Source organism: Blennius ocellaris, assembly GCF_963422515.1.
Source record: "Blennius ocellaris genome assembly, chromosome: 22".
In the NCBI taxonomy this organism is placed as follows: domain Eukaryota; kingdom Metazoa; phylum Chordata; class Actinopteri; order Blenniiformes; family Blenniidae; genus Blennius; species Blennius ocellaris.
Window position 1 is genome coordinate 13831517 of NC_137671.1, and position 21829 is coordinate 13853345.

The 21829-nt window shown below is 43.7% G+C and overlaps 1 protein-coding gene across 1 annotated transcript in view; it reads right to left on the reverse strand.

Moving 5' to 3' along the window:
- Positions 1–213: 213 nt before the first annotated feature.
- camk1da (calcium/calmodulin-dependent protein kinase 1Da) overlaps positions 214–21829 on the reverse strand; it is a gene marked incomplete at both ends in the record, with an annotated part of 39036 nt that continues 17420 nt past the window's right edge. Inside the window, 10 exons of the mRNA XM_080517921.1 lie at positions 214–353; positions 423–699; positions 1148–1235; positions 1515–1593; positions 2581–2693; positions 5410–5485; positions 7967–8093; positions 9056–9194; positions 14779–14853; positions 19706–19837. Of these exons, the coding sequence (XP_080374047.1) occupies positions 214–353; positions 423–699; positions 1148–1235; positions 1515–1593; positions 2581–2693; positions 5410–5485; positions 7967–8093; positions 9056–9194; positions 14779–14853; positions 19706–19837 (1246 nt within the window). The remainder of the gene's footprint in view (positions 354–422; positions 700–1147; positions 1236–1514; positions 1594–2580; positions 2694–5409; positions 5486–7966; positions 8094–9055; positions 9195–14778; positions 14854–19705; positions 19838–21829) is intronic.

A 21829-nucleotide genomic window follows, 5' to 3' on the forward strand; every position in this document is an offset into this window, starting at 1 on the left:
GCGGCGTCCTGGTCGGCGGTGCGCGGACAGCGTGGCAATGGCGGCTTAAATCAGTGGGGACGGAGCTAAAGTCCTCTGCTCTCCGCGGGGTACTGGGGGTGGGCGGGGGAGGGGAGGGTGGGAGGAGGAAGGCCGATCCATCTTCCTCTCGCTCCGTGGCTCTCCGCCTCACAGCGCCGTGGCCTCCCAGCTGGTCCCCCGCGGGACCTGGCGTCACTTGGTCTCCGTCAAGGGGACCGCCGAGGGGCATGGTCGGGTCAGCTCCGCCCCCGCGGCGGCGGCAGCGGAGGAGGAGGAGGAGGAGGAGGAGGCCGCCGACGCCAAACTGCAGGGGGTGACGGGCGCGGTGACACCTGGGAGAGACGTGAAGTTTGAAGCCGACTGAGGAACCAGGAGCGTGTATTTACCGTCATAGTACTCACATTCCTTGCGCGGAGCCGCTATGTTGTTGTCCGCCAAAGAGTTTTTGCTGGCGGTGGCGGCGGCGGCGGCGTTGGAGCTCTGTGGCGCCTGGTCGCTGTTTTGGCTCTGAGCTGATTGGTTCTGGTTGGCCTGGCTCGGCTTGGCCTGGCTCTGGACCGCCTTCTGCGTCTGACTCGGCCTGTTTGGCGAGTTGGAGGCGTCCATGCTGCTCCCCATGCTGCTGCCGAGCTGCAGCCGCCTCATGTGCCGCACCACGGCGGTGGCGTTGAACGCTTGCTGCAGCGAGGAGGAAGAGGAGTAGAAAAGAACCAACACTTGTTTTTCTGTCTTGTTGGAAATAAAAATGGAACAATTTGAGTGATATAAAAGACTTATGATGTAAAAAAAAAATGTCTTTCAAAGATCTAACATGAGATTTTTTGATTTTGATAGCTGTGGAAAAATGGCATCGTTTCAGGTATCAAGATTCCTCCGTTCTTCTCTCAGGCCTTCGGGGAGGAAAAGCAGAGGAGGGTGAGCTCCGCTGAACGATTCACCTTATAGAAACACAGACGGTCGTGTGAGCAGCCGTTAGCGGAGCCGTTAGCAGGGCCGTTAGCGGAGCCGTTAGCGGAGCCGTTAGCGGAGCCGTTAGCGGAGCCGTTAGCGGAGCCGTTAGCGGAGCCGTTAGCGGAGCGGCGTGGTCCGCATACGCAAACCCGCAGGAGGAAAAGCAAAGATTTACCCTCCATTTGCTCTTGGCAAAGTTCTTCCTGATCTGCCGGCTGACTGACTCATGGATGTTCTTGCAGAGAGCCGTGTCCCCGGCGATCCTACACACACACACACACACACACACACACACACACACACACACACACACACACACACACACACACACACACACACACACACACACACACACACACACACACACACACACACACACACACACACAAATTCTCTGTTAACACTGTACATCAATATCTATATTGATTTCATGCCTTTTTGTAATGCCTGCGTTTGTTTCAGTGTGTGTGTGTGTGTGTGTGTGTGTGTGTGTGTGTGTGTGTGTGTGTGTGTGTGTGTGTGTGTGTGTGTGTGTGTCTCACCAGGGATGTCTGAGTGCCTGATCGCAGGTGAAACGCTTGGCTGGGTCCTTCTCCATCAGACTGCTGATGAAATCCTTGGCTGAGGGAAGAAAATACAAAACACCAAAAGGCCATTAATCGTCAATAACACAACATGCCAACACACACACACACACACACACACACACACACACACACACACACACACACACACACACACACACACACACACACACACACACACACTCAGACAGGCGTTTTGTAAGAAACAGTGACGATCTTTGGCATTTATCTCTTCAAGCAAGAGGATAAATAAAACCCGACGACTCGACGGGGATCGACGCGTTAAGAGAAGGAATCTGCAGCTCTGTTGTGAAGACGTGAGGCTGAAATCTAAATCTAATCGACCACATTGGAGGCATCACAGGAAAAATCATCCCAGTCGCTAAAAGAACGAGGAATGTTGATTTACATTACAGACGACGAACAAACTGATGCAAACGGACAATTTTAGACGAATAGAATGTATCCGAATAGGTTATTGAAGATGAATTCTAAGAGATGTGACATCTGAATGCTGTTAAACTGGGAACGTCAGCATTCCCATCAGCGTGGAGGAGTATGACCTTCATTTCACGTGTGTGCCGATTCATATCTGTGACGACGAGGCTTTGAATTTTGTTTTCATGACGCAATACGTAGTTCACGCAGCTTCACACAGTCTGACTGAAAACACATTTCCTGAGCTTTGAAGCGTGACGGCGAGCCGAACGCCGGGAATCCAAAGTGAAGAATGACCCCCACGATTGTATTTACGAGGTTCTTTCACGATAGCAATAAGCTGCCAAGTGTGCGTACCCGTCGTCTGCCTCTGATCTGGAATATTTCTGACAAGCGCAGAAAAGCTGGTTTATTCCCCCCATCAAAACTCAAACCCAGCGCTGGAGTCTTGAACTTGGGTGTCCAGCCAATAAAAAGCAGCTTTTACCGGTCAGGTGACGAACAAGTCCACACACATATATTATAGGCTGATGAGGTCCACAGCTGTGTGGTCGGCACGCGGCTTAAAGAGGCGGCGGCGGCTCACCTGAGTCGGATATGTCATCCCAGTAGGGGGCGTCGAACTCGTAGTCGGCTTTCAGGATCTGCTCGAACAGTTTGGAGTCGTTCTCGTCGTAAAAGGGCGGGTAGCCGCAGAGCCTGTGGACACCGGGTTCAGCCTGTCGTCAGGTTACTACTTTAATTCACTTACATAGTAAAAAAAACAACAACAACAACAAAAAAACACAGTTATGTTTAGAATCAAGTTTTCTTGGGGGCTTTTTACTGTAATTCTGCAACGAAAAATGTCATTAAGGCACTATTTTAGGCCATTATTGGCTCATTGAGTTTTCTTAGCATATAGTCATGAAAACACAGTATTACTTAAGAGCTTCTGGATTTTATCTTTCATTTTGGAAAAATAAATAAATAAATCACCACTATGTGACAGCAGCATCTTTTTGTCACTCGATTATAAACAGTAAATCCCCACATTGTGGTGTATATTCACACATATGGTTCTAGTTATTATGACCTATATGATAATAAAAAAACATTCAATTTCAGTTAAAGTTTACTCCGCGAGTCTGGCTACCTCGTTGTAATGAGCTCAAGTTGGCTGTATCGCCCTAATCACGTTAAAATGAGATTACCGCTTTCAGGGCGACGGTGAACACAAATGAAGCCGAGGCCCCGCGGGCTAATGAGTCGACCGAACGCAACGGCCGGGAACAAAAAAAAAATCATCATCTGCACCTCGTTACCGAGGCTGGGTGGATGCACCGAGAGAGACTTTCATAAAAACTCATTAAAAAAATGCCGTTCCCCATCGATACACACCGGGGAGGGAAGGACTGAGCCGCCGCCACAGGAACGACGAAGGGCTTTCCGTTTTTTGTTTTCTCCAGTTTCTCATTTGCTTAAAGACTCTCAGCTGACCCCCCCCCACCCACCCCACACACACACACACACACACTAGATCCTGGGTGTGATTATCATGCTTGATTACCTGATGTGATCTTTCCACTTGGGCAGAACCTAAAAGCTAACAAGGTCTGAATCTCAACACTAATTGTGCTAATAGCCAGCAGGGAGTTGCACACTATCTCTCTCTCTCTCTCTGACACACACACACACACATACATACACACCCACACACACACACACGCACACATATACCGTGACCCCGTTCTCCTCCGTGCCTCCAGCTGCAGAAACACCTCATTTTACTCACTTTAAATTGCGACAAAATGTTAATCGACGTCCAAAGACGCACACGAAAACCCGCTAATCTCTTCGACAGACGACAAAAGCGGGCCGCTTTAATGGCTTCCCACCTCTCCCACCTTTTTGACCCCCCCACCCCGGTAGAGAAAATAAGCAGCGGCTGCAGAAACGAGGACACGGTTGGAAAAAAAAAAGAACATGTACCTTTGAGTCTAAGTTCAAATCGCAGTATATCTGAATGGATAATCCAGGATGTTAGAATGAAGGATGAGGTCTGAAGTCACTGTGCAGCTCCACTTCCTGCACAAAGTGATTTAACTGCACAGAAAACTGCTGCTCGTCATTCTTTTTCATTCGCTTTCTGCTCGACGAGCCTCGACCGACTGTTTTCGCATTTGCTTACTCTGCACTTGTTGCAGAAGGACAAAGATATTTCCTCCCACAGTCTAAAACAAAAACACGTGTTTTAAGTTAATTGAAGGCTTTAAATCGCCTGTCGGTTTAAACGAGGTCGTGTGTGACACACATACACGCCGCAAACAATACCTTGTGGCGAGCACACGGACACGAGTGTAAAGTAAACAGACGCTTAAAACGCAATGATAGTTTAGCGTTTTTCCACTTGAAGACGTCGTCACAGGAATAGAAAAATAAACACGACTGCGTTTTAAACCGACGCAAACCATTGGTGGTGATTCAGCAGAACACTGTTTAATCTTTAGCAACTGTTAAGTCAACATTAGGAGCTGGTTTTACCAACAAATCACTCGCATGGTCCTATTGTTACGGCTCATCAGCGTCCATCCATTGTACCACTGCAAGTTTTATTTTTTGCCCGTTCAAAAAATTGATCTTTAATTTAATTCCCTGAATCATTTTCCCACAATAATTCAACAGTGACATGAGTCAAATGCGTAGATTCGGAAAACAACCAATATTCTGTAGTTTCAGTTTAACATGTGGTGACATGAGTATTTAAAAAACATACATGATATTATAACTGAGTGTTTTGTTGAAGCCTGTTTCCACCTCATTCATTCCAATCAAGAAGAAACTGGCTAACTAAAGAGTTTTTAATTGAAATATGGGTTCAGACATATTTTTTTTTGTAACTCCCAACGCTCCTAGCCTTAATGCAGTGATGTAATTTACCAAAGGGGATCAATAAAGTACGCTTAATTCTCAATTTACGTCTCATGGCGCACTTCCAGTACCTTCCTGGACCACCAGTGGGCAGCAGTTTGAACTTTGTTGGTCATTATTTCAAATGTTTGCGGAGGAATTTCTCAGACATTGATTACTTGTCTTGTGAATAAAGTCTACACCTCATTTATTGAGACAATATGCAACTATGATTCATTACAATCAGGCTGTTTGGTGGCTTTAAGTATCGCTCTGGTCTTTAATAAATGCTAATATTTGGATTTCTGCTCTAATCCAGCTTTATCTCCTGGTTTTCGAGCGACGCCGACATAAATGGCAGCGAGAATGCAGATCCCCCCCCCCCCCCCCCGACTTAATTACACGACATAAGGTGTGAGTGCAGCTTATGCAGCTCCTCGAGGAATCTCGTAAACTGTGAAATCTTTGAAATCGCTCGCTTTTTCGCGGGCGTGAAGCGACACCAGCGAGACGAGCGGCGACTCACAGGATGTAGGCGATCACGCCGATGGACCAGCAGTCCACCGCCTTGCTGTAGGGCTTCTGGGCCAGGACCTCTGGAGCTGGAAGGCAGGAATACAGAGGACTCGTTAGAGGGGGGGGGGGGGACTTCGCAGTAGCTCAGTGGTAAAAACAAAATCTGGCTGCACATGAATCTGGAGGGCGCACTGCTTTCTTTTTTTCAGCTCCGGGCTCAGTAAATAAAACTGTGATTGTGTGTGATTTTTGTTTAACGCGGACACGCAGCTGCTTAATGAGCCTGAACACACAGAAAATATGCAGACTCTGTGGGTTAATGTAAATTAAAGTCACATGTGGATGCAGACGATGGTGGGAAATGTTCTGGGAACCTTCACGCCTTTAGAAAAGTTGCACCCTACAGGTAAACAATCTGTAATACCGTCAAGGCCAGATTTTTTTGTTGTTTATATTTTATCGAGTTTTCACAATAACGTTAAAATGCCAGTTCAGGTTTGGTCGAGTTTCTCTGTTTGTGAAGGAGGCTGGCCTTCGTCTGCAACGACCCGCGTCGAGTAAATTACTGATGACGCTGAACTCGAGCTCATGCAGCAACGGAAAAAAAAAGAAGCTATAATCAGCTGTTTTTGTTGTTTTAGTGGATTAAACCAGCCTCATTAACTTTTTGTGCTTTCAACATACTTTCTTACCATTTACACACAATTCTGTTAAAGCTCCACAACCCATAGTAATCTTAAACCTGACAAAAGTGTTGAATTTAATTTATGTGTTTATTTATGCGCACTAATGAACATTCCATTTCTTCACGGGTTTACTGTAAAAATTTTGCACGAGGCAAATTTCCATCTGCTGTCCCACATAAAACCAGACATGGTTATAAACACATAAAAACAATATGGTAGAACAAGCACCGTCCTAAAAACCTACTATAAAATGCAGACATTAAAGTGCTGACTCAGCAGTCTGATATTGGTAAAGTGCCAGTTTTTTTCTTCACATTTTATATATTTTAAGGTGCATGATGTTCCTAGTGATCACAAGGAAACAAGTGTGCTTTCTCGCATAACTGGAGATATAATATTGCAGTTTCTGCAGCCACCAACAGAGAAGGCGTTTGTGGCTACCCATTAGCCACGCGCTAATTAGCCTTTAGCCACCGCCGGCTAGTCCTGCACTATCCAGGTGAGAAATCTCCCTCAGGTTCATGGCAGGAGTCACCGATACCTCAGCTGGGGGATCTTCAGGATTTGTTTAAAATATGTTTTGGGGACATTTTTTTCACATTTTTCCTGAACTTTGGTCCCCTGGAGGCAGATTGTCCCTCACAAGAGCAGCAGGCTCTCCGGTTGTGGGCCCCATAATGTATACTAAACAAGAACACACACACACACACACACACACACACACACACACACACACACACACACACACACACACACACACACACACACACACACACACACACACACACACACACAAAATGGTCCTCAAGGCCAAATATAAACTTTACAACCTTGTGCTGAATCAGAAGGATTAAGTTTATTAGTCAACGATGAGTCACTTGTTTTGTTAGTGGAGATTTTTACAGGATGTGGTCAGAGTGTCTGCTGCTCCTCGCTTTGGTCACAAACTAAATATAGTGTTCAGGTGAGAAGAAACTCTTGTTTTCTTGCCAATTCCTTGAGCTCTGCTGCGAAATAAAAATTTTATTTTGACGACCCGTTGACATGCGTAAGACTGGACTGACAAAGGTACTCCTTTAAAACGCTGTGAAATTTTAATTTTTAATTTTAATCCGTACAAATATCTGTATTATTGCAGTGTTGTAGACACGTTAGAGGAGCTTAGTTAGAGGAAGACGCTATAAGGAAAATAAGATATTTAAACAGTTGTGATAATGAGAAGAAGCAGCAGCAAAACAGGTTAAGAAACTGAGAAAACAGGAGTTTAGTGAAATAGTAAATGCTCATAGTAAAGAAATTGACTGCAAACAGGAAAACTTTCGGGATCAAGTTACACGACAACGGCGCTCTCGTGTCCACTGAAAACTCAACTTTACTTAAAAAAAACAAAACAAAACAAAACAAAACAAAAACGCCCCGACTCTCGTCTCCGTGGAAACGACGATATATTTAGAAACTGCTTTAGGTGGAAGTGCCATGCAGCTCGGCGAACTTCCCGCACGAGAAAGGTGGAGGTCAGAGGTCAAGCTGCGGGAGATTGTGGAGGAGGGGAACGGCTGGAGAGTCTCAACGAGCCTCGGTGTGCAACTTTTTAAACGGTTTTACAGCAGAATCACAAGCAGACGGGAATATTCGTGTTCACAGACGCAGCGGTTGTGTGCAGGAATTCACACCAAACACCCTGCAGCGGAAGCTTCAATCAATCGTCGATCAGTTTTTATTCTATCTACATACCAGACTCATTTTCAAAAAGACGCGCCCACGTCCTGGCTGAAGGAGCTAGAATTGATCAAAACTGCTGGGGAAAGAAGCTAAGCTAAGACAAAAAGAGGCTAAAAGCTAAAACATTGGGAGGAAATTGTGCGAGTGTGAGCGACGCACCCACGTATCCCGGCGTGCCGCAGGCCGTGGACATGACGTCACCGCTGCCCTCCATCTTGGAAAGGCCGAAGTCGCTGATCATGATCTTTGACTCGTCTTGAGGATTGAAATACAGCAAGTTCTCCGGCTGCAGGGAGCGAGAGAGAGAGAGAGAGAGTCAGAGAGAGGGAGAGAGAGAGAGAGAGAGAGAGAGGAGAGAGAGACAGAGAGAGAGGGAGGGAGAGAGTCAGAGAGAGAGAGAGTCAGAGAGAGAGGGAGAGAGAGAGAGAGTCAGAGAGAGAGGGAGAGAGAGAGGGAGAGAGAGACAGAGAGAGAGAGGGAGAGAGAGAGTGTCAGAGAGAGAGAGTCAGAGAGAGGGAGAGAGAGACAGAGAGAGAGGGGGGGGTCAGAGAGAGAGGGAGAGGGAGAGAGCGTCAGAGAGAGAGAGAGAGAGAGACAGAGACAGAGAGAGGGAGAGAGACAGAGAGAGATAAATTAAAAGGTAAATATTAAGGGAAGGAAAATGAGAAGAGGAAAGGAAGGAAGGAAGTGAGGAAAGAGAGGGAAGACTCAATAAAAGAAGGTACAATAGAAGGAAGACAAAAAAATAACAAGTGGAAGAAAGTAATGAGAAAGGGATAAAGGAAAGAAAGTGAAGAAGGATGAGTGAAAGGAAGTGAAGGATGAATAAAAAGAAAAATTGACAATAAATTTAAAAAATGGGAAGAAAGAAAGAAAAAAATCAAGAAACAAGGGAAGACAAACATTAAGGAAGTAAAACGGGAGAAATGATGAGTAGAAGCAGATAAATATAGAAAAAAGAAAGGAGTGTTGCAGTAAATAAAGTGGTGAATATGAGGAGGAGAAAAGAAAGGAAAGAAGAGAGGGAACAGAGGATTAAAAGTAAAAAAGGAGAGAAGGAGAGAGACACGTTTAACCTTCATCCCTCCTTCACGCCGACCCACAATGCACTGCAAGAGTCAAACCACTGACCTCAGCAAATCTTCAGCTGGTTGGTGATTTACGTGTGCGTGTGTGTGTGTGTGTGTGTGTGTGTGTGTGTGTGTGTGTGTGTGTGTGTGTGTGTGTGTGTGTGTGTGTGTGTGTTACCTTCAGGTCTCGGTGTACGATGCCCATCCTGTGCAGGTAGTTGACGGCGTCCAGAACCTGTCTGATCAGCGTGCTGGCGTCCTTCTCCGTGTAGAAACCTTTCTCCACGATCCTGTCGAACAGCTCGCCGCCGGACACGCTGCAGGGCCACACAAAGTGTGTGTGAGTGTGTGTGTGTAAAAAAAAACAAAAAACTGGGATTGAACCTCCAGAAGTTTCTCCATGAAGTAAATTTTTTTTCGCCCTCTGGCAGATTCTTTCAATACTCCGTTTTTGTGTTTTCTGACTGAACCACATGAAATAACTTGTCCAGGTGTAGCAGCAGCATACAGCCTGGTACAGGCGCTCCCATCACCCCCACCTCACCGAACAGACACATGGCGCCCCCTGCTGGAGGATCAGATAATAACCCCAATGAGCCACGCAGGTTAAAAGAGACGTTTCCTGTGTCTCAAACTGCACAAATATTGTTGAACAAAAAACAAGCAAAAGAGATGAAAACTATTATTATTGCATATGAACTCTTCCTCCTCTGACGACTCGAGACTCGGCCTGTTCTGAAAAGTGAAATTCGCCCTGATAAAGTGTCGCTGTCCGTCCTTGGCAGGGCGCCACGTCCTGCTGGGTTAATAGCTTTTCCTTCTGAGGACGACTCTCCACAGGATTCCCAAACTGTCGCCGCGTCGTAACAGTGCGAGCTAAAAAAGACAGATGCAATTGGCTGTGACCGTCACCCCCCCCCCCCCCACCCCCCACCACGCCCACACCGTAAAGGTATTTTTACATTAAAAATTTTATTTGTCTCCTGCAATGAGCTCACATTCCAGTGCCGGTATTTTCTGGCTCTGACCGTACTCGCACTGCAATCTGCTTTAAAATCGTTCAAAGATAGAGGATGAAAAAAATCTAATAAAAAATGTCTGTAGGATTTTATGGACGCATATTTACGTGAACTTTTTTTTTATTTGACCATTTTTCTGAGCTAATGAGATGATTACGTCGAAAGATTTTTTATGAAAAAATGTGGCAATTTCTTTTTAAATTTATGAGATAATGGTTTTCGGAAAAAAATAACAATATGTCCTGTTTTTCTGAATTGATGAGATAATTATCCCATAAATTCAGAAGAATTTGGCTCAGTTTTTAGGATTTTATCAGCTAAATTTTTTTGGGAAAAAAAGATATTTATTTATAATTAAAATAGTAATTATCTATTGAATTCAAACATAAAATTAAGAAATAAAAAGATTTTTTTAAGATAATGAGAATTGTTTTTTGATAAAAATATGAAATAATTAAGTAAATTTTATTTTTTACTTATTATTCAATTTTTTTGATAAAAAAAATATTGACAAATAGTAAACAACAAATAATTTAAAAAATATTTTTATTTAAAATAATGACATAATTTTATTTGTTATTTTTGCAAACAAGCAAAATTCTCACAAATTTTTTAAAAATGAATTTTTCCTCATAATTATGAGCTAACTATCTCATTCATTCTGAGATTAAATTTTTTTATTTCCCATGTGGCTACACCACACTCCCGTCAGATTTCCGTTGCCCCTCCATCCATTTCTCCAGCGTCAACTGATCTGAGTTCACAGGCAGGCGGTCTTATCGCGCTCTGGAGACGGCGGTCGTACATCACAGCTGACAGCAGGCCGTGTGTGTGTGTGTGTGTGTGTGTGTGTGTGTGGTATTAATCACGGAGGATCCTTGGAGTCATTAGTCTCCAAGGAGGAAGGAAAACCCCGGGCGCTGCACTCACCCCTCCACCTTGTTTCCTGTCATCCTTGTTTGTTTCACACAAACCTTCAAGTGGCTTTACGGCGACGCGGTGGAAACAGTCAAACGCTCTAATCGCCCTGATTATATTAGCCTCCTAATCTGTGTAAACACAACCTGATTAACTCAGCCAGGGAGCAGCGAAGTCATTAAGTCTTATTTGGGCATTTGTTCTTCGTTTGAATGTGTCAGCCGATGTCGTCGTTCTCCTCCACCAGAGTCGAACAAGTCACAGGCGACGTCAACGCATTTAACAAAAGTGTGTTTTTAATGTGTCTCCAGGGTTTGCAGGTCGCTCTTTACCCGACTCCCGGGGAACGAAACCCGAGTTGGAAAAAGATGCGGGAAAGTACCAGCAGGTTTGAGATAAATGGTAATTATCCATTAAAGAGGCGACACAAGTCATTGATCTGATCAGACGGATCAGGACTGGAGAGCAGAGGTGATCTGATGAAGTGATGAAACGCTGGTTTGACAGCTCTTGGAGAGCTGCTTCTGTTTGATTTCAACACTATTTAGTCGTGATTCCTGGTGGTTTTAGGCCTTTAGGCTTCTCAGGTTCAATCATTACGTTCACATTATAAAGATGAGGGATTTAAATGTGCATTTTGAGGTTAATTTGAGCTTCGTTCACACTAAATATTTCAGTTTTACTCTTAGTTTCATTCTAGATTTCACCAATCCTCACAACTTTATTCTTATTTTTTGTCATTCTCGACCTGAACATCATCCACGACCTTTGAACACCTAAAAAGTCTCTCCGTATTTCATTGCTTGCTTTTTAGATTGTCTGCTCTGCGTCTCCCACGTCAACGTTTTCTCAAATTTTCCTTTTGCCACTTTTGATTCTCAAACTTTGTTTGCCGTCTACGTTTAATCATTTTTTTTTTTGTTATTCGTGACTCTATTCTTTCTTCTTGGCGGCGGGGGAACACCCCTTTAATCCAACTCACACAGGAAACAAACAAGAATGTTATTTATATCTATTGAAAGAGTAAAAGCGCAGACATTGCTCCCAGCGTGAGGTTAGCTATTGATGCAGTGATTAGTTACACCTGCAGAAGCACTGCAGAGTTTCTGCTTTTTGTTGTCATTTCCCTTTATCGGCGACGCACGCCGTCCCCTGGCTTTTTGTCCGTACATGTTTTGCTGAAACTGACGGGACGATGACCGCAGGTGGGTTCCTGACATCGTCGTGAGAATATTCAGTGTAAATGGGAAATCGTGACATCGACGTCATTACAGACATATTTCACACCGGCCGAGCTGAAAAATAAATAAATAAAATAAAAATAAACCCTCAATAACCTCTTTTATACTTTGGATCAGTGCACCACCTTGATAATGCCACCCCGCACAACCTTTGACCCCGTAACTATGGAAACTGACCTCTTGTTCGACTAGCAGATGGCTCCCGGAGAGAAACAAACAAAACAAACAAAAAAAAAAAGATGGGAGAGGAAGGGGAGGGAAGAAAGTGGTGAAGTGAAAGAAGCAGATGGTGCAGGGAGGAAGAGGAGCGAGGTGGAGGGTGGAGGATGAAGGTGTGGGCTTTTCTGCTCACGTCTCTCACGATACTAGGAATGAGGAGTTTTAAGGCCTGTAAAAATATAAATTTAATAAAAATTTTAAAAAATGAAATACAAATTGTAAAAAAAATTGTAAATAATAAAACTGTAAAAACAAATTGTAAAAAAAAGAAAAGAAAAATTGTAAAAAAAACCACACACAAATAAAAAATAATAATTTAAAAGCAAAAAAATAAATATACAAATAGCAAAAAAAAAATATAGAATTTGTTAAAAAAAATATGAAAATTGTAAAAAAATTTAATAAAAATTGAAAAAAAAGAATTTAAATTCTAAAAACAAAATAAACAAAAAATTGTAAAGAAAATTTAAATTGTAAAAAAAAAAAAAACAGTCAAAAAGAAAAGAAAAATATAAAAAAAAAAAAAAAAGAGTAAGAAATGAAAAAGTAAAAGTAAAATATACTGTAGTAAAATAAATAAATGAATAAAAATCGTCTTTATTAAAGTCCAATGGGAGGATTTCAATCTGCAGTTATTAACCTTGATGTCCAGCACATGATTAATCCCCTGAAGTGCAGCAGTGAGGAAGTTGTTTCACGGGAAAACCCACAGAGATTACGGGTTACAGAAAACCGAAGAAACAGGCGGCAGCGGCTGGAAACAGATGAACGTTTTAACCGGTTTATTCTTGACAACAGGAAACTGAACGAAAAGGTCAAACGGTTTAGTCTGGAGTTAAGACCTTTGACTGGAGTCCAGCCAACGGAGGAATTTAAAGTGACGTAGAAGAAGGACGAAATCCTCTCCTCCCTGATTATAACAGAAGCCATGACGATTCCTCCTAAAAAACATTTACAGTAAATAATGTCGGATTACATAGAGAGATTTCATAACCAAAACATTCTAATTTCCCAATTAATTAATCAATTAATTAATTAATTAATATATTCATTCAACCATTTCTTCTTTTTTTTCCATTTTTAAATACATCATGTTATCTGCGTCGCATTTCGGCGTCTTCATCGAGCCTTTGTGTCTCGTCTTTGTCTCGTCACAGCAAAATGTCACCCAGTCGCTCTTTTTTCTTTCCTTTTCCCTTCATTGTTCCATCAGATGAATTGAGTTGGAATGTGAGGAACATGGGCACCGAGAGGTAGATAAAGGAGAAAGAAGCGCCGGTGACTCTGCTCAAAAGGAAATTAAAAATAAATTCAAATTCAAATTTATGTGCAGAAGCAAGAGGACAGTTTGGGGTGGGGGGGTGGGGGGGGGTGGGGGGGGAGTGAAAATGCTGGTTTAAAATGAGATGAGATGAGATGAAATGAGATGAGAGGAGAGGAGAAAGTCATTATCAATCCCATCGGGGGAAACTTGTTAGAGCAGCTCCGGCTACAGTAAACCACAGATTATATTATATTAGTGTGTTAGTTATCGAGTGCCAGAGAGATTAAATGGCTCCTCAGCTGTGAAACATGTCCGACGGGCAGACACGCGCACACACACACACACACACACACACACACACACACACACACACACACACACACACACACACACACACACACACACAACGATCCGGCGACACCGGCTTTGTAAACAGGGATCCCGTTGCATAATCCGCCGGCCGTGACTTCCACCTGAACTTGACTGGATGTTTCCAGCGCCGGCGCCAACCTGCCAGACCAACTAGCCCTCTTATGCAAGCAGCTGTGACCTTGGAGAAGGAGGCCAGTGGGGCGAGCCTGCAGCCCCCCGCTGCCCACGCTCACGTAACCACGGTGTTTTTTATTCCTCTGTGTGTGCGTGTGTGTGTGTGTGTGTGTGTGTGTGTGTGTGCGTGTGTGCGTGGGACTGGAAGCCAAAGAAAGAGACACCGTGAATATTTGGCTCATATGTCAGCGTTTGATGATGAATAAGTCATTAATTCTTCACAAATCAATGTGTGAACGATTATAACTCAAACATTTCTATAATAGTGATAATACTGATTTGTTTCATCTTGGTGGGAAATTATTTAACATGACATTGCAGAAATGTGTGATTTTGGGGAAAAATTTCCCATATTGTATATTTTATATTATTTTATTGTATTATAAATTTCTAAATGTAATTCATCAAGATCTTATCAAAATTAAATTAAATTAAATTAAATTAAATTAAATTAAATTAAATTTCTCTAATTAAGCTGCTCAAAAAGATGAAGGGAATACGTTGCCTTTTTTTAAACTACAAAGCTTTTCCTTTTCACTTCGTAATGATGCTCTACTTTTTGTTGATCTCTCGTAAAATCTTTCGCGGGTGTATTGTGGGGTATGAATGCTTTTTGTATTTTCACATTGAAACATTTATAAGAGCCGCCCTGCTGCTCACACATTAAGATTTGAGAAAGAAAAAAGGAACTCACAGCTGCATAATCAGGTAGAGATGGTCGGGACTCTCGTAGATGTCCTCCAGCGCCACGATGTTCTCGTGCTTGATCCTGCAAAAGCAACAGGAAGTGGTTCAGAACTGCAGCGTGAACAAAAGCTCTAATCCTCGCGTTGAACCGCTGGCAGTTTGCCTCCTCATTAACTTTCTGTCACGTTAATCCGAGCAACGGACCCGTTTTGAAAACTTCCAGTTGACGAAAGAGCCACAATTTCAACACTGTTTAGTCGCTTTTCTGCAGCTCCCGATTGCATTTTGAATTATCGGCTAATTTCACGCGTGGCTGAATGTCGTGTTCGATGATCAGAAGCTCCAGAGCGCCTGATAAATGAGCCATGCAGGGAGTCCTGTGACACAAGTCAGAGCCGACGCACAGAAAACACTCTGCTTGATGAAGAATCTGGATTTCTGCAGTGTGTTTACTGACTCACACTCGCCGGCTTTGACCCGCATACTCTGCTTTCTGAGGCCGCATGCAGCCCAATTCCACCTTAAATATGTCGTAATAACCTTTAAAATTCAAACTGTAAAGTTTTTCCTGGTTGTGCAGGAAACAACAATCAAAAAACAAACATTCTGGTGCAAAATACAGTGAAATGTCCCAAAAAAAAAAACCCAAAGTCTTTCCATTCTTTTATTCGAAAATTGCATTTGGTTTGACCAGATTGGACTCTTATATTGAACAACCCAGAAGCACAGCTGGGCTAAAAGCTAAATAAATCAGCCCTGCTTAATAAGAAGGGGGATAATTGAAGGAAAGGCCGTTCAGACTGTGTTTGATCAGAACTTCCACTTTTTCATTACATTTTCGAAGCCGGAACTGGAGAAACTCACATATAAGATGGATGAATTGATTATTTTCTTCTTCTTCAAATCATGTTTGAAAGGAAACTGATATCCAAAAATAGATATGACATCATCCAAACTCCCCGGCTCACTGTGCGTTGACGAGATTCAAAAAGAAAGACAAATCCTGCCGTACTTGACTACATCTGGTGAATCTTGAGGAAACGACGTCGCATTAACGACGTTTCCACTGAGAACAGTTAGAGTTTCTCCACGAAGCTGGATTCATCCTCCTGTTGTCTCTCTCCTCATTTCTCCATGGTTACCGGCAGCGTGATGAGGGTGTTTCCATCCCTTTGTGTGTGTGTGTGTGTGTGTGTGTGTGTGTGTGTGTGTGTGTGTGTGTGTGTGTGTGTGTGTGTGTGTGTGCGCACATTCGTTACCCAAATACCTCAAACCTTGTAGGAACACGGTGGAATTTGCAAGTGGGCGTGGCGGTTAATCATCTTTTGCACTGCAAGCAGAGGCGAGACCCCCCCCCCCCCCAACACACACACACACTCACACACACAGGTGAGCATCCACCACTTATTATATTATAGTGTATGATCGCCGTGGCGACGGGTAAGCAGACGGTGAACCACAGAGCTGAGCCATGACTCACACACACACACACACACACACACACACACACACACACACACACACACACACACACACACACACACACACACACACACACACACACACACACACACACACACACACACACACACACACACACGTGCAGGTTGAAAGAGGATAGTGTGTGTGTGTGTATTTAAGGGATAATGAAGGCCTGGCAGAAAACAGCCACAGAGTGTAAATGACAGAGCGCCGCGAGAGAGAAAAACCCTCTTGTACATCAGCGGCTTTACGCTGAATTTAGTTTGTTGTCATTCATGGATTTCTTCTGCACGTCTCCTCCGTCAGCAGCCGGCGCTGCTGCTGCACATCGGCTTTCCTCTGCCTCCTCCTCCTCCTCCTCCTCCTCCTCCGCCTCCTCCTCCTCCTCCTCCACCTCCATCTGCTCTACCTTCTTTTTTATCCAATTCCCGTCCACACGGATCCAACCTCGGCCGGCTGCACCCACACCCACGGCTCACCATCGTGTTTTTTCAGACTGTAAGTGACCAGAGATCCTTCCTGAAGGGGAACATGTAAAGACTGCCACCAACCAGAACTCTTCTTTTCTCTCCTTGCTTAATAAATTGATTTTCTATGAAAACCGCTCGTTCTCTTCTCTCCCTGGGCTTTTTTTCTGTTGATCGCCACGTTTAAAAAAAAAGAAAAAATGTCAAATGCATTTCTTTTTGTTCTTTTTAACAACTTATTTGACAAAGAAGCTGAATTCTTGTGCTGACTCCTGCCATTTCCACATATTCCACAGATAGTTTGGGTCATTTAGGCCTGGTTGAGGGATTTAAATGCAAAATGAGGCTCAGCTGCAAAAGAAATGAGCCCCCCCCCCCTTTTTTTCTTTTAATTTCTGTCATTTTTATTTTCGAGGAACGAATTAAAAAAATAAATGGGATTAAATTGAGGATGCAACTAAATGGGATTTCATGAAAACAATTAAAAAGTGTTCCAGGTGTGGTATTTAATACAGACTCATTTCAGAGGAAATGCTTCCCACGACGGCGCGTCGTTAAAAAAGATCTATTAAAAAGTTGTATTTTCCCCATTCAGATTTTGGTCGTTTCGAAAACCGCAAGCAAAAAGTGACATTTTTCAAAGACGAGAATCTATTCGTTTTAAATCTTAAAGCAAGATTCAATTACTTTAAAGATAAGAGGAATACAATAATAAATCACTCAGGAAATATGTGTTTATATTGTGTTAACGCCACCAGGCTGAGATAAACAGTGAGGAAACACCATTATCGTGTTCAGCCCGTCAATCAACCTGCTCTCTGTCCGTCAAAACTCGTTTTTTTGTGAATTTTTTTTCCACATCTTGACTTTCAAACCGACACTGAACCTCCAAATACTCTAGACACATAGTGAGGCTGGCAGGTATTTACTGAGAAAATTAGTTATATTTATATAAACATACGTATAAACTTCATTATCCCAATATAAAAGAGGAGCTTGAGAGAGATTTTATACGTTATTTGCATTATTTTTCATGCGGGTGGGAGTGGATTGAGGAACTAGGTGGTTGCTTTGTGTGATATTTTGCCATTACTCACCCTGAAAACATTGTTTTTTAATGACAAATACGATGAAATGTGCATTTGTCGCCATGGCTTTCCCTCCTTAACACTACGCTCAGACTCACTGCTGGACAGCGGGTGACCACCGAGTGAATCGGTATTATAAAAAGACGTATATTTCCACAGTAAAATGAGCTGGAGAACAGCGACCTTACCTTGTGGGCTGAGAATACACTGCAGTTCAACTGTGGATGATTAAAAAGTTGCTAAACATAGAGAATCTATTTAAAAACATGGTGTAACTTGATATGTGGGTCAGTTGTGGTAGATAAAGGTCAACTTGCCCTTTGTAGGCAGTTTCTTCAGAGAATCAATTAAATATTCATATAAACCTATAATAGGAGTGGGAAGCGTTGCCTTTTTTCGACCTTCGACAGTCATTTCTTTTAGATGGTTTCTATATATTTTATTTTAAACTGATGAAACCGTTATGAAATGAGTTAATAAACACGTCGCAAGGACATCTTCTGCGTCTCCGTATCGCGCCACCAATTTAAGACGAACGTGACGTCTTTGATGAGATGGCGGCTTTATGGCGTCACAGCATTCAAAAGGCATTTCCACGTAAATACAAGCTGCCTGTGTGAAATATAAACAAAACAGTGAAAACTCTATCCGGAAAAAAAACAACATTCCGTCCACACGTCACCATGAACTGGGCTCAACACGAGGCTTTGGGACATGTAGTACACATGGAAGCCTTTTGGGGCGCTGTGACTCACCAAACACACCTAAATTGCAGAAAAAGATGGAGCAAATAGAAATTTAGAAGTAGATTCCTGCTCATAAAGCTTTATATAACTCTAGTTCTATAGGTCTATGGCCCTGCTGCTCCTGCTGCTAGTGTCAGTAGCTTCTGAGCTTGTAGTCCCTGATTGTTGTGGTTATTTGATGACATCACGGACCGCGGTGGGGGGAGAGGGGGGGGCATTACGTCATCTTTTCCCCCACAGTCTTTTCCGCCTTTTTCAAGCCGGGGTTTTAGAATTAGAAATAGAGTTGAAATTTTAACAACAAAAGGCAAAATACATGTGTGAATGAATTAGGTGTAGAAAGTGACTCACTACATTTTCATGCTTGGCTCTGTTTGAGTATTTCTTTGGCTCGAACACCAACTAGACCCCCCCCCCCCCCCCCCCCCCAAAAGAAAAACAAGGCAGAGGCGTCCAAACCTGGCCCACCTCACCGCGACGTTGAAAACACAAGCTCTTCTTCACGGCTTCCTACATCCGCACACACACTGCTGGCACCGATACGCTTTTTTTTTTTTTTTTTTGACGCCACTCGATATGTGTATGCAGCGTCAAGATTTGCAGCTCTCTCATTTCACCGGCTCTGGGAAACAAGCTGCTAATTACACATTACCAATTTGCGTCCGACGTGCCACCGGCACATTCCGACGCCGTCATTTTCTTATTGCCTTCCGGTTCGACGCAGCGAGGAAACATTTCGTCGTCCAGTCGACACCCGAATGATTTAGCTCATGTCACAGCGACACGATGGGAAATCTAGAATCTAGAATCGCGGCAATATCCAGTGAATGTCGGGAGGTTTCCTCCTTCAGTGCGCCATTAAGCAAAACGTGAATCCAAACCCCACATTTCCATTAACGACAGCCTGCAGCCTGGTTTTTTTCCTGCTCTGAGCTCCGTCACACCGGCAGAAGGAACCTTCAGTCCTTGAGCATGTCTATTTATGTCGGCGTTGGGTTTGCGCGGCGGCTGGGCTGTGGATCGTGACCCGGGGGCGAGGGTGGTTTATCGAGGGGTGGGAGAGGAGAGGAGATGCACGGTTGCCCCGGTAACCGGTTGGAATTTTAGGAGGGTTTTTTTTTTTTTAAACGTGTGCTCGGCGGGAGGCTCACCTCCTCAGCACGGCGATCTCGTTCTCGATGCTGCTCTCCTTCCCCTTCAGGGCCTTCTTGGGGATGCACTTCACCGCGAACATGCGGCCGGTGGGTTTCTCCTGGGCCAGGACCACCTCCGAGAACGCCCCCCTGCACACACACACACACAGAGAAAAACACAACGACGATGAATATGGTGCGATGGCAACACTTTCACCCTGAACTAAAAACTCAGGAGAGTTGGAGAGGTTGCACGGGAGCCACTGCTCTCGTTCACATTTCATCCACTTCTACTTATGTTCGTCAAGTTAGACTCAATCCATACTTGAGCGTGAACTTTGAAAAGCTGGAGAACCTGGACAAAATGCAAATTCTACGTAAAAAAAATTAAAAAACAAAACAAAACAACAACAATTCTTGAGCCTGGAGTTATTGTCACCACTTTTTATTTATTGTTTTGTATGCACTTCAATCGCATGAAATTTCCGCTGACGATTCGTCATCATCAACAGACCAGTAGATTAGATTTTGGGACGATCCCGGCTAATCGTTTCCGAATAAATCCCAAAAGACTGCAGACAAAAAAAAAAGTGTTGCATAAAGCGGATGAGAGAGGCATCTAGTGTTTTATATCAATGGCTACATCACTGCTCAGTCTTTCACAGTGATGTAGCCATAGACATAAAACACTAAATGCCTCAGTGCGCCGCCTGTGACGTGTCGACAGTGCCGCCATCTCGGAGAGGTCTCCCGCTCGTGCTAAACGTATTGATCCCAGGCTAGAAAATCCACAAAAACATCCGTAGCTGGCTTGCTAGTCCACGTAGCAACACAAAAAATAGCTCATTTTGTAGCTGAGCCCCCAATAATTTTCCCAGGAGGAAATGCACGGGATAGAGCTTTACATCAGCTTTAAAATGAGCTATTTTTTGTGTTGCTACGTGGACTAGCAAGCGAGCTACGGATGTTTTTGTGGATTTTCTGGCCTGGAATCTTTATGTTTAGCACAAGCGGGAGACCTCTCCAAGATGGCGGCGCTGTCGGCACGTCGCGTCAACAGGCGCCGATAGGCTGTGCAGCGTCTCGTGTTTCTATCGATGGTTGTAGCTATCCGAACGGCCAGTTAGCATTGACGCGAGCTAACTGCTAACATGCCTGTTATGCCAACTCGGTTCCGCAAACAAATGTGGTGTTGGCGAAGGTCTGCGCTCTACCAAGTGTAGCTCTAGTTTTAATTGACATCTTTAAATTAAAAAAAATAATAAAAAAATCAGTCACTTGTAATTTGACACCAGCTTCATTGTCTTGTCTGCTGTATCTAAATGAAATTGCCATATACGGTGACGGCACTTTGTCATGATTGCTTTTTAATTCGAAGCCGTTGTGACCGAAGAAGAACCCGGGAGATGGAAGATCAGAGTTCTGGCACAGAAATGAAGATAATTACATGTTTGAGGATGAAAGCAGCCTCGCAGCACAGAAACACGCCTCGCATGGCAGCGACGCGAGTCGTCAGTATGTAAAGCATGAAACGACTTAATCATACATCTGGTGTGCGACCTTATTCAAAACACGCGTTGTTACATCTGGAAGGTCAACCCGGTCCACTCGCTCACGACTCACAGCTTGTGTTGTACTCGTCTGGCAGCCAGGTAAGAACGTCTGCATCATGCGTAATTATAGTGCTCGTTATAAAAATTAAAAAAAAGCTTCCACTGAGGTGTTTCCGGTACATTCCGGTTTGCAAATGACTCAACAAGTTAGTCATGATTTGTCAGTCACGCTCATTTTCAGGGCTTTTCAGGGTCACACACACACACACACACACACACACACACACACACACACACACACACACACACACACACACACTCACACACACACACACACACACACACACACCAACAACAGAGCTGCTGGTGCTGATAATGGACGGTCGTGGACTCTGATGACGTCAAAGACAGACAAAACAAGTGGGCTGTGTTATTTGTACTGCTGCTACACACACACACACGCACACACACACACGCACACACACACACACACACACACACACACACACACACGCACACACACACACACGTATTCATTGCCTTGCGGGGACACGGCTCTGACACACTTAATTTCACGATAGTCTTACAC